Raw genomic sequence first — 12,758 nt, 5'->3', positions numbered from 1 at the left:
ATTTAGGACTCAAATTCACTTAACTAAATCACCTATTCATGATGCCTTAACTGCATAAGAGAGATCTAGAGGAGCTTTCTTTCACCGGGGGTTGTCGGGTTTATCTCTTCTGAACACTGGGGATGTTGTTTTTGTTTCTTTACAAATCCCCTACGCCTCACCATCGATCTGTTCAGCAAGGCTCTGAAGCCGCATCCTGCTTACACGGTGTTACGTAACGGGGTCTGGTGCCGCTAACTGGTTTGAAGTTTGTCCAGATGGAAGGCTCACAGAAACTTCCTTGTGCGGCGGCGGCTCCCCGCAAACTGCTGGGATTGGTGGCAATCTGGGAGCGTTTTCAGAAAAATCCTGACAACGTCGACAGAGGGAGGAACAAGCTCCTTTGCAGGAGATGCCTTGCCTGGGGTCGAAGGGGGATTAGAGGAAGTGATGTAACTGTAAGCCCCTCCGTCCGGACTGCGGCGTTCGAGGGGTTAAGAGATGTGCAAGTTCCAATAGCAGGATGCTGACGTTGGCGTTTGATTTATTTATTTTTTTTTCTTTTTACGACGTGTTCAGGAGCCCATCTGGGATCGATTACAGGATATATCACAGAGTAAACTAATGATCCGAGAGAGGAACGCTCAAAACACACATCACAGATGAACAGAGTCTTACCTCCCAGCAAACCAAACAACTTCAGGTCGCACAATTTGTCAAAGAAAGCTTGTTGGTTGCAGTGAACAAGGGGGGGAAAAAAAAGTTTTAACGATGAACCCAAAAAATTTTTGCCTAAATAAACACTTACCCCAAACAGTAGCCTCATTACCATACAGCAAACACTCTGAAGCACGCTGATTGCATCACTCACACAAAGTCGATAGGCTGTAAAGACATCCCGTTGATGAACTCAACCTTCACATCCACCCGATCAACACTTATTCTGTTTACCTTTTCGTAAAGCTACAAGGGTGTAGCTGTCCAGTCCATGTTATTTCTTAAAACCTCTGGACTCCTCACACAACATGGACAATTGAAGCTTGAATAAAAACTGCATTCTAGGGACTTTAAGAAGTAAAGACATCCAATCTAGTTCAGAAGTCTAACATTTTTATAGGGAAACATATAGAGATTCAAAGGGAAAACAACTATGCACATACACACACACACACACACGCACACACACACACACACACACACACACACACACACTCACATTCAAGGAGAATTTAGAGACAACAACTAACCTAACCGTGATGATTTCAGGCTGTGGGAGAAAGCTGGAGTATGCAGAGAGATCTAAAATGTTAGATATCATATCTGGTTTGCATTATTTCTTAAACAAAACTTGTGATTTGTGAAACATTTGGTTTGTTCTGATGAAAAAAGGAATAGTAACACTGCCAAGAGATGCAAAGATAAAACTGAAAATTGGCTGGTTGCCGGATTTGTCTGTTATCATTGGTTGTAAACTAAAAAATCCAAGCCTTTTTTCCAGTCAGTCAACGCATCACCCAATACCCAAGCACTATCACGTTTTTTTTGCAGACATAACCCTCTTCAGTGTAGTAGTGATAACAATGTGAAGACCCGGTTATCCGCCAATATTATATATATTTATATACACAATTGTAAATTTCTAACAAGTAAAAAGTTTTTTCCATTTTGTAACAAAAACAAGGCATGACTGATCAATCTCTCACAAAGTGTGACTCCATCTTCACTCAACATATTGAAGGATTACTCATGTCAGAAAAGACTCAGAAAAATATTTTGAGTGGGGTTCTTTTATCTTTTTATGGAACGGTTCTTAAAAATCAGAAAATCTAAAGCTTAGCTAAAACAAATACGGATGCACTTAAAAAATGGCCCCTTTGTGTGTTTTTTCCCCCCATTAATCATAGTTTCATGTGAACTATGTAATTATTGTAAAAATTCTTGTCAAACACCTGGGATTCCAAGCATAACTGCCCCGATGTAAAAGTGGCTAAAATACCTTAAAGCACTAAAATCGCATTGTTTTGTGTGTGTTTTCCCGAATACGGTTCTCTCAAATCACAAGCTGTGTTTTTAAAATATTCTGTACCGACTGTAGAGTAATTCAGTCGAGTTTTGGGGGATTTTATACCTTGAACTAATGTCCATAAAAATAAAATAAAATGCTGAATTGGGTTTTAACTGGCTTACCTGGGTCAGGTCCTGGTCGGTCAGCAGATGCAGCTCCCTCGGTTTGAAGCAGTTCTGACATTTACTTTTATTGAAAAAGTTCGCTTGGAATTTCCTACAGGTATTTTCCTTCGCGGTAGACATTATATTTTAACACTTACTGGAAAAAAAACAACAACGAACTGGAGTTAGCTTAATTTCCCAAAGACCTTGAAGTTGTAATCCCGCTGTCCTCCTGTGTGTCCCACACCCCCTTATCTCGAGTTGGAATAGGCTCCAGCGCTCCGACGCATTTTCAAGTAACAAACGCAGTTTCGGGACTTCAGCATCCGCAACAGAACGTTTCCTTTTCGCCGCTTAAACTGTATCCAGTTGCTGCTTTCCGGATAAATAATTAGCTGCCATCAAGCCAGCGTTCCCAGCACCCAGCTCGGTGATGAATGCTTTCCAGTCCCTGGCCTGCAATCACAAAGAGAAGAGGGGAGAAGGAGGCTAATATCCTGTTAGCTTCCCAGTGGATCTCAAGCTTAATAGCGGGATGGCGAAAACCACAATAGCGGCATTCGCGCAACTGCTGCCCGTGAACTGCAGGCGGGCAGAGTCCATTCAGCAAAGCGGCGTTCCGTGAGCTCCAAACCCAAAGAAAGGCTTATAGTCTGGCAGAAAACTCCAAACCCATCCGCACCAGTCGCTCCATGCGAAGTTCATCCAGTGCTCCGTAGCCCCCGGTTAGCGGTGGAGGCTAGCAAGCTGATACAACGCTATTGAAATCCTGTCCGGGTTCGCTTCTTCAACTTTACTTTTTCCCTTCTTTTAATAACGCCGAGGGCTTGAAGGTCCAAATGCTAAAATGTTTTCCTCTCGGGTAAAAAACACTGCAGGCGGACAAACCACTTCTTAGCCAGTCATAATGGAGAAAAATTAGTGTTTAAAGGTTCTGTTCCATAACTAGCCTCCTTGTAGCAGCAGCGGGTTTATTTTCTTCTTTCCCAATGGAGCGAGGAGGAGAAGAGAGGTGAACACACACAAGCTCCGGGAATTCGAAGGGATCTCGCGATAACTGCACACTGCTGCCACCTACAGCCGGAGCAATGTCACCGAAATATTTCGATATGCTTTGATCAAATTATTCACATCATCTTTATAGATGTGTATTTTATTTGGATTTGATGTGATGAAGTTGAACACATTTATGGATTTCAGGAAAATGTTAACTGTTCATATCTGAACAAAGTGAGCGGCCATAAGTTATGAAATAACTATATTAAAATGTGTTTCTTTGCTCATATATTTTAGGACAAACTTGAGGCAATCTTAAGCAATCGTTCTTTGCTTTTACAATGTTTGATTTGTTTCATATTTGTATTATCAATTTTGTCAATGAGAAGAAAAAAGTTAATATGTGGTTTCATCTGTGTATGGTTACTAAAGTGGTATTTAAAAACCAAGTTGCTGTTTAAATATTATTTGGGATTTTTTTAAACAATGTTTCATCAAGATTTGGCGTGAGTATATTCCCTGTTATCAATTAACTCCATAGTCATAATAACTAGTAATAATGGAGTGAGTCTATTAATCACATTTTAAGAATTTGCTGTAATCATTAACCTGAAACCAAAATGACTCAGCAGGAAATGAATAAATGTAATTTATTTATGGAAATATTTCAAACGATAAAAAAAAAGATGCATTGTGTCTTAATTTACTCAAATATAACAGTTTAAATATAAACATGTACATTTAGATCTAAGGAAAATTTGAGGATTTTATTGATTTATTTTGATTTTGAATCCAAGGGTCTACAGTTTTTTGGGTTTTTTTTTTTAACCAGCTTCTTAATACCCCAAGCAAAGAATGGAGCTGACGCCCAAACGTATGCTTCCTCTCTTCAAGCCGGCACCAAGTGAGCATACTTCAGATACTGTACACTGCATGTGTGTGTTGCCTGACTCAAGGGGAGGCTATTATAAGCAAAGGGGATGGGGGGAGTTCCAGTGTAGAGCACTTAATCAGACACAGAGAGGAGCGGTGCTGTGTGAATGGGCGAGGGGGAAGAGACGGGCCTCATTTACCCAACTCAATCCATAAAAGAACAACAGCCAGCCAGTCTTGCTGAAGGATTAGCTCCCTGTCCATGCTGTAAGTGAACCAATAATAACACAGATTACAGGTGTTTGTGTCTGTCGGTTGGTTGCTATAGTTGTGCACGCACAAGCCGACTAACCTTAATCATGTGTCAGTCCAAACAGGGAGCTAAGCAGGGAACTGGATCTCTGGAGCGATCAGGAGATTTCAGCGTGGATTAACCTTTATCTTAACCTGTTTCCACTTGTTAGGTTGGACGGGAAAGGTTGCACATTTAAATGTGAATCTCTCCGGTTGCGGCCTTTAGGGTGTCCTGTGACAGTGTTCCAAAGATGAGAGTCTGTGGAGCCTCCAGAATATATTTAGCCGTTCACCTCATTTTACATGGAAAGTATATTAGCGAGAAGTCCAGATACAAACCCTCATGTAAGTTGAACAGGTTTGTTGCAAGTTTAGTCAAGAACACAAAGAGAAGATGCAAATACATTCACCCAATGCATTATAACCTAGTTCAAAATCACCCAGTTAGAAAACAAATATGTTAAATTTGGGTTTTTTAAAAACCAAGCTTTTTAAATACCAGCAGAAGAGTCATGTATTTTGTCGTGACGATGCAGTCTTCTGCTTCCTGAAGTGACCAATGGCTGCTTTGAAATGCAAATGTGTCAGTTCCCTAAACTGGGAGATGACCTAAATATCCTACCTTTTATAGCCCTGAGCCAACACACATGAGCTGTTTTATAGCCTCAGTTTCCGTTTGCTATTGTGAGAATATCAGAAGTTAGGTTACATTGTAAGCAAAAGTATTCTTGGTCGAACATAGTCTCACAACGTGAACATTTGTCACACTTCGTCCCACCGCTTTACATCGATGTACTTTATTATATGTGATAGACAAACACAAACTAGTGCAAAAAGTGGATGGAAAATAGTGCATGGTTTTGAAAAGTATGTACACTAAGGACTATTTACTTTGTTATCCATATATAAAATCAAGTGCAACAAATAGCATTCAGAAGTCAGCAAATTAGTAATCTCAGCCTGTTAACACTTTTGCAAGTTCCTGTAGGTACAACATAAAGACAGCACCGGCGACTGTTTTCTCTCAAATGAATTTATTAATTTAATAACAATAAAAAAATACAAAGCTTAACAAACCAGGCTCACTTATTAAATGAGCCTGCTGACCTAGTGTCAAGTTAACAGGCACTTTTGAACCACCACTACAATTATAAATCACCAAAAAGAGATGTTGCTGACCACCTTCATCATGTTGACCAGTTTTCAAAGCCATAAATTTTTATTGGACTCTCAAAGAGAAAAGTAATAACAAACAGAAACAAGAGATTACAAGTACTTTATTGTGGAATGTTTGAACAAGTGAAAATAAAGTTGAAGTGCACAGTTATCTCCTGAATTTCCCCAAGAGACAATAAAGAATATTTCCATCCATCTATTCTTGTGGAGAAAGAACTAAGTGAGTTTAGGTAGAGACTAAACATTGTTGCCACTGAAAGTTTGGGGATTGCTTGAAGAATGCGATCATAGTGCCCAGAAGTGTATCCAGGACCTATGACCTAAGGGGGGAGGTTCAAACTCTAAGACCAGCAAAAGTTTATTCCATTGATGTGAGTTTCAAGTGACTACTCAAAGGACGGTTACCAGGCAGATGCCATAAGGACAGGAAGTCACTCAGCAGGGATGCAAAGGGCGAAAAGGGTAGGCTTCCAACACATAAGGAGACAGAAATCTAAGTTTCATGAGTGTACTTCCTTAGATACTACGACCAGAGTCAAACAATCTGGCAAGGAACTGTCCCACACACTGGTCTTCCTAAAACAGGGATTTCAATGGACACATGAGATACAGGTGAGTCAGTTACAGCAATGCAGTCCAGCTTATCTCCAGACAGAGTGTCAGTGCATGGATTGCACAATGCCTCAAATGTATTTCAAATACAAATATTTCAAAGGTCTGCTGATTTGATGCAATGCATGATGAGTCAAACTAATTTACTATATTACTGTATTAATGTGCTTTCTCTGACTCACAAGGGTTCATGAAGTCCAAGTTAAAGAGCAACTTTTAATGATTGGGTTGTCCCAGTAGCAGTTGAATTCAGACTTGCCTTTTGTGTCGATAACCGACAATGTGTTTGACTTGACCAACAAATTGGACTCTCCTTCCCCCTCACTGACTCCTGTTCTTTTCTTCTCTGCAGAACATGGGCCTCCCCTCGGTGATGGTGTTGCCCCTGCTAATAGTCGTCGCAGCAGGGGTGTACTACATCTACAATGAGGTCTTACAGTTCATGTCCAAGACCTTAGTGCGCAACAAAGTCGTGGTGATCACCGATGCCGTCTCAGGAGCGGGCGCTGGTATTGTTCAAAACATTTGTCCTCACTTGAGTCCTACAAAAATGTATCTCTGCCAGTTGCAACGCACTGTCACGTAAATCCAGATTCAATGAATTGATAGCAGAGACAGGACATTTAGTCATGGAATTATGAATGGAGCAATCGTGTTGCCAGGCTCAGCACACATCAAAACAGAAAGGGAGGTAACCACTTGTAAAGGATTGTATCGTAGTCATGTCAGTTATCGTTTCCAGGACTTGACTGTCTGGTTGCCCAGACTGAGAGGTGAACTCTTTACAGCACTATTTGGCCTGCCAGGGCGTGTAGTTGCCTTAAAACACCGGTTGTTTTCAACATTGAGCCAATATCACATTTTTATAAAATGTCTATTCCGTCTGTCAGGAATCCTTAGTCTCTCCTGACCTTCAGTTGCTGTTCTCATTGACTTCAGATCCTCTGGCAACAACCCGATAACACTTTCTTTCCACTCATAAGGCCTCCACTTACTCCTTTCCTGTTCTCGTTTCAGATGTGCCAGCTCCTTGTAAAGCGAATCACTTGCACAACCAGAGCTGGTCCACATGTGTACCAAATTATGCCTTTTTGGAGGCCAGACTTGGTGCTTAAGGGTTTTTCCTTGATAGAGGAAGGTGAAAAAAACTAAATCTTTTGTCCTTTTTTTTCCCAGTTTTATGCTAAGGGCTGCATAGTGCACTTGGCACTTGGTAGCACTGTTGCCTTACAAAAAGAAGGCTCTGGGTTTGAATCCTGACCTGGAGTTTTTAGTGCTTGAAATTTCCATCTTCTCCCCAAACATTTGTGGGTTGTCCCAGGGCACTCCAGCTTCCCAAAACCCCCCAACAGTCCAAAATCATAACTATTAGATCAATTGGTCTATCTAAATTAAATCATATAGACAATGGATACTCTTATGCTAAGTTTTGATTAGCATTCAATTGATTCAAAATAAAAAAATGGATCCTTAGATTAGCAACAAAGGAAATGCTAAAATTTTTCTTTGTATTTTATTTCCAGGCTAAATCTTTTCTTGGTTTCTTTCAGTAGGAATAATAAATATCTACACTTTGAAAAGGTTGTTTCAATTTCACAGAGAACACAGATATTTGTTTTCATGATTGGTTTTTAGACGCTCCGTTGGATATATTCCTTGTTGAAATGCCATTAAGTTAAGCTAAGGCAGTCAGCAAAAATTGTTCTTTTTTGCATGAATATTTGTCTAAATTGCATGTTTTTGTTGTCTTCTTCAGAATGTGCCCATCTCTTCCATAAGGCCGGTGCCAGGCTCATCCTGTGTGGAACTACCTGGGATAAGCTGGAATCCTTGTTCGACTCTCTGACTACTGACTCTGATCCAAGAGAGGTGAGGAAATTAAACAAGGACCAATGGAACATGCCAGAAAGTGTTTCACTTCAGGTTCTTAAGATGAATTGTGCTCCTTTTTAATTGCACTGAGCCATTTGATTGGCACAATCCATATGGTAAGCTACCCAGGGCAGCATGAGCACCAAATCTGTGTGCAGCCCTGTGACGGACTCGCAACCCGTCCAGGGTGTACTCCACTTCTCGCCCGATGACTACTGGAGATAGGCATCAGTCTGCCCACCACTTCACACCCACACTTGCAGGAACAAATGGATATGCAATGGGTGGATGGATAAATGGGACTGAATTGAATTAGCAACCACGAACCTCAAAAGATTTTATCGAGACTTAATGTGGTAAACCAACACAAAGCAAAAAGAAAATGAAACATTGTTTTTCAAGTCCTACCACAATTTTTCAATTAAATCTAGATCTAAACCTTATGTGGGCACTTCTAATCCATAGATATGCTTTGATTTAAACCTTCAAAGTAGCGTTGGCTGAATGTTTTGGGCTGTTGGCTTTTTGTAAGGTGTGTGACAGCTCCGCGAATGGCCCATGGATATCAGAATCTGTTCTTGTTTTGATCAGAAACCCCTTCTGTCACAGCCTCCCAGATAAACACTTCCTCTGCTCCGCACAATGGAAGGATATCCTGTCTGACAGCACGCTGTCCTCATGTGTCTCTTCGCTTACACACTCAACTGCACATGGAGCATATGGCCAGAGCAAGTTTAGATAGTTGTGCGGGCGACGCAGAGCCAATCAGTATCGGTTTAACATAAAGGATGTTTTCTTTTCTGATAGCTCGGTTATCCTTTCCTGTCCTTCTGTCCAAGCGATCCGAGTTTTATTCTGTATTCGTGCAGGACTGGAATAAATCCTTTATTCTATGAACATATGTGTTATCTATTACAAAATATTTTTGCAGGGTATTTGTTTTTCATTAAATACACTGCATTTTTATCTTTTAGACTCGCAATCAATTAGCCACACCTTACAAAGTGCCACTTGTTTTCACTTAGACATTCGCCCCAAAGCTGGTGATCCTGGATTTCAGTGACATGGACAGCATGGAGGATGTGGTGGCTGAGGTCATGGAGTGCTACGGCTACGTGGATGTGCTGATCTGCAACAGCAGCATGAAGCTGAAAGCCCCCATCCAGAGTGTCTCTCTGGAGCTGGACAGAAACATAATGGACATCAACTACTTTGGTCCGAGCAGCCTCGCCAAAGGTGAGCGGGATGCTGCTACAAATACGGCTTCAAGTTCGGTTTAATCAGTTTTAACTGTGGCTTGTAAACTGGCTTTATCTAAACGGTAAACTGTGGTAGGTATTCTTCCGGCGATGATGTCAAGAAGATCAGGACACATTATACTGGTCAACAGCATCCAGGGCCGACTAGCGATCCCATTCAGAAGCTCGTGTAAGTTGCAAGTTAAAGTTTTAGACTCCAGACAGTAAAATAAGTCAGAGTTTACATCTGAGGGCAAACTTTGTAGCTACCTGTGACATCATCTGACTCCAATTAGATGAGACCAAACTTTAACCTTTTTTGGAATACATGGAAAATAGGCATTAAAGGAACAATGTGCATTACACTACAGACATTGGAACATGGCGATTGCAGCATCGTCCTGAGCTGGGATGTTACAGTAGGAGAGTCTGTGGCAAGATCTGAATAATTTCCATTCTGATAGTAGCTGTGCCAACAGGTGAAGTCAACAAAACAAACAAAAAAACCCCCAACAATATTTGGATTTGCAAAGTTTGTAGACGGTTTCACACATTGATTTACAAGGTATATCAATGTTATCTATCTATCATCTATCTAGACAGATAGGTGATAGATAGATAGAGATGCTAGCTGTGCAGAACTAGCTCTGCGTTGCTAGCTATCTATGTGGTGGCCTTTTACATGATGGTATGCCAAAGTTTTAAAGCTATTTTAAAAGGATCACTTATATGACCATTACATTTTTGACCTGACTACAAGGACAAATTTGGAGTTTAGTAAGACAACACTCCTTTTTATAAGTTATTTAGCTAATTTGGTCAAGCAGATGGCTGCATGCTCTACCTTAGCACGTAGCCTGACTAATAAATCGTCTACCACCATTTTATTAGATTGTGTTTTTCTTGAGAGTGGAATCCCTTACAAAAAAATCCCATGAAAATCACATGTGAAGACGTGATTTTCATGGGATTTTTTTTTTGTAAGGGACAGATTGGATAAACCACCACTACATTTAGCCTCTATATTTTTCCTCTACAATTTTTGCGTTAAAACTTTGTGAAAATACCATAAAACATCATAGCTTGACTCAACGTTGCCATAAGATTTGCATATGATCCCATCATGCCTATTTCCAGAGTCCTCTGAAGTCACTCACCCTTCAGGAAAGTCTTCAGTCGGTTCTGCTGCCCCTATTCTGTGATGATACCTCTGATGCTAATAAAACTTTTTTTTTATGCCTTTCCTTCAGGCGGGTAAATAATGTAGGCTAATTGTTACATTACAGATTGTAAGAATGCATAAAAAAGGTAACGAAGGCCAGGACCTTTCGTTACTTTCTAGCCAAAACTATTCTTTGTTCTGTGTTTAGTTTCTTTTCATTGCTGTAAACAAATTAAAATACTTCAGAATAATAATAAAATAATCTTTTGCTCAATAACAGTGTAACTTGTTCACTCCTAAAAATCTCCAGGTTGCTCTCAGTCCAACCAGAGTCGATTAGATTTTAAATGCCGTCACTTCCTCATTCGTAGCATTTAGTTACTGTGTGTTTTGTAACCAGAGCACTAGACTTGAAGGCTTCCGCCAATGAGGCAGAAAACAATTACACAAAGAATGCTGTGTGTAATGAACGGAATGAGGCTCTGCAGACAGGCTTGGGTTGCTACATGTGTTACGTCTTGCTGACAGATGCGGCCTCCAAGCACGCGGCGCAGGCTTTCTTCGACTGCCTCAGGGCCGAAGTGGAGGAGTATGGGATTGTTGTCAGTACCATCAGCCACACCTTCATCAACGCCTCCGAGCCGCCACCCGCCGCGGAGCCAGCTCCGAAACAAAACATCCTAACCAATTGTGAGTATGACGCAAACCAAAAGACATGATGCAGATCTTTACATTACATTTGCATTACTGTTGGGATGAGTCTCAATTGGTCTGTTCCTCCAAAGATATCGCCAACCAGCTCACCCACGGTGTGCGGCCTTCGGTCCTGGCCAATGAGATTCTGGAGACGGTGAACAGGAAGAGGAAGGAGGTTGTGCTGGCCCACCCCATCCCCAGGGTGGCCCTCTACCTCCGTTCCCTCTTTCCTCCCTTTCTCTTCGCTGTGCTGGCGGCCGGAGTGAAGGACTCCGTGTTGGCAGAGCCGATGCAGTAGACGAAGACTGGAGAAGATGTGAAATCAAGCAAAAATAATGTCGATCTCGAGAGTTTCACACTGTTTCCTCTTGCTGCCTAACGCTTTCAGAATTATGGATTGATTTTAACAGACAATCATTGAGTGATTACATTAAAAACTGCTGGGTTAAAAAACACAAATGAATTTGGATTAATTTTATATGCTCACTGAATTTACATGACATTGCAAATTCATTGGTAAAAGAGACCAGTTTCTCCTTCTATGGCAACCAAAGAGTTGTTTGAACCTAATAACTTTTATGACTGAGCAAGCAATCTTTATGTTAAACTGTATGATTGTCATTTTGAATTTAATTTAGCAATCATCAGCTTTAAAAAAAAAAAAAAGATTTTAAAAAAAGCAAAGACAACATTATAAGGTCTTCGTTGACAAACAACTGAACTTTCTGGAACTTTCTTGGAACTTAACAGAAAAGAACTCGTGGGACGTCATGGCAGCAAGGAACGTATACAACTGAAAATGTTTTGCTTATGACAGTGAGGAAACTTAACTAAAATAAACGAATGAAGTTCGTTGCTTTCAGTCTTACAATTTTCTTATTTCCTCTGAGAATGTGATGCATCCAGAACCATTATCCACTGGTGAGATTTACTGACTTATTTGAATAATTAAGAACAACCAAGCAAAGCAGCCTGAATATGCAATCCTCTATCTCTATGTGAGACCTTTAAAACCAGGGCCATGGAGAGACCTTTAGAGGGGCCAGGGCTCAAAGTTAGACAAGGGCACGTTGATCAAGATCTTAAAACACCATACAACAACACAGCAACAACCCATATTAATCAATAGGTTAATATTGATTGGTTAATATTAATATTAACCAATTAATATTAATGTGGCAAAGCAAACATTTGCTTTGCCATTACGTGGGGACAATGCAAAGCAAATGTAGTGTATTTTCCCCAACAAGTATAAAGTTGCTGTTTCTGCTGCTGACAATCCTTAGTTGATCTGAGACTGTAGCTGTTAAATAGACCAGAGGAAAGAAGGTCGCTGGTTAGGAAGTTATGAAATAAATTTGCTGCCATTTTACTAATTAAGCCCTAATAATATCTATTTAACCTCTATAACAACTTGGCTGCAGACTGATTTATAGATCAAAACAGCTCAAAGGGGTTAACTCTATGTAATGTTTTGATGGTTTCCCCCCATTCTATACATTGTATTGACATTTGGATGCAATAATAATAAAAACAAATAAAAATAATAATTAAAAAAGGATGCAGACCCTGAATTCGGACACAGCTAATATCAGTGTGGTTGTTGGAGGACTGCGCTACTTCCGCATGGGGGCGTCATGTCAGTCCTGTGTGTTTCAGTTCAGCTAGAAAATAAAAAAGCGACTTAAACA

At 40.5% G+C, this 12,758-nt stretch overlaps 2 protein-coding genes across 4 annotated transcripts in view; one reads left to right on the top strand and one right to left on the bottom strand.

Moving 5' to 3' along the window:
• LOC122823162 (myosin phosphatase Rho interacting protein) overlaps positions 1-3,231 on the bottom strand; it is a 56,312-nt gene extending 53,081 nt beyond the window's left edge. Inside the window, exon 1 of one of the 2 annotated variants that reach the window (XM_044102502.1) lies at positions 2,167-3,231. In XM_044102502.1, the coding sequence (XP_043958437.1) occupies positions 2,167-2,289 (123 nt within the window). In that variant the 5' untranslated portion in view covers positions 2,290-3,231. The remainder of the gene's footprint in view (positions 1-2,166) is intronic. The other variant, XM_044102503.1, reaches the window with a different exon arrangement.
• An 895-nt stretch (positions 3,232-4,126) lies between these two features.
• dhrs7cb (dehydrogenase/reductase (SDR family) member 7Cb) lies at positions 4,127-11,929 on the top strand. 2 transcript variants are annotated; one of them, XM_044102506.1, is made up of 7 exons: positions 4,127-4,284; positions 6,452-6,608; positions 7,856-7,968; positions 8,997-9,207; positions 9,307-9,399; positions 10,900-11,061; positions 11,157-11,929. In XM_044102506.1, exons 2-7 carry the CDS (start codon positions 6,455-6,457, stop codon positions 11,363-11,365), a joined length of 942 nt encoding a protein of 313 aa, XP_043958441.1. In that variant the 5' UTR covers positions 4,127-4,284; positions 6,452-6,454; the 3' UTR covers positions 11,366-11,929. The 2 variants fall into 2 exon arrangements, with proteins under 2 accessions (XP_043958441.1, XP_043958442.1); XM_044102507.1 differs by lacking the exon at positions 9,307-9,399.
• The last annotated feature ends 829 nt before the right edge of the window (positions 11,930-12,758 follow it).

The sequence above is a fragment of the Gambusia affinis genome, linkage group LG20 (genome assembly GCF_019740435.1).
Source record: "Gambusia affinis linkage group LG20, SWU_Gaff_1.0, whole genome shotgun sequence".
In the NCBI taxonomy this organism is placed as follows: Eukaryota; Metazoa; Chordata; class Actinopteri; order Cyprinodontiformes; family Poeciliidae; genus Gambusia; species Gambusia affinis.
The sequence above is the reverse complement of the archived record's forward strand: the minus strand, read 5'-3'. Positions and strand labels throughout refer to the sequence as shown.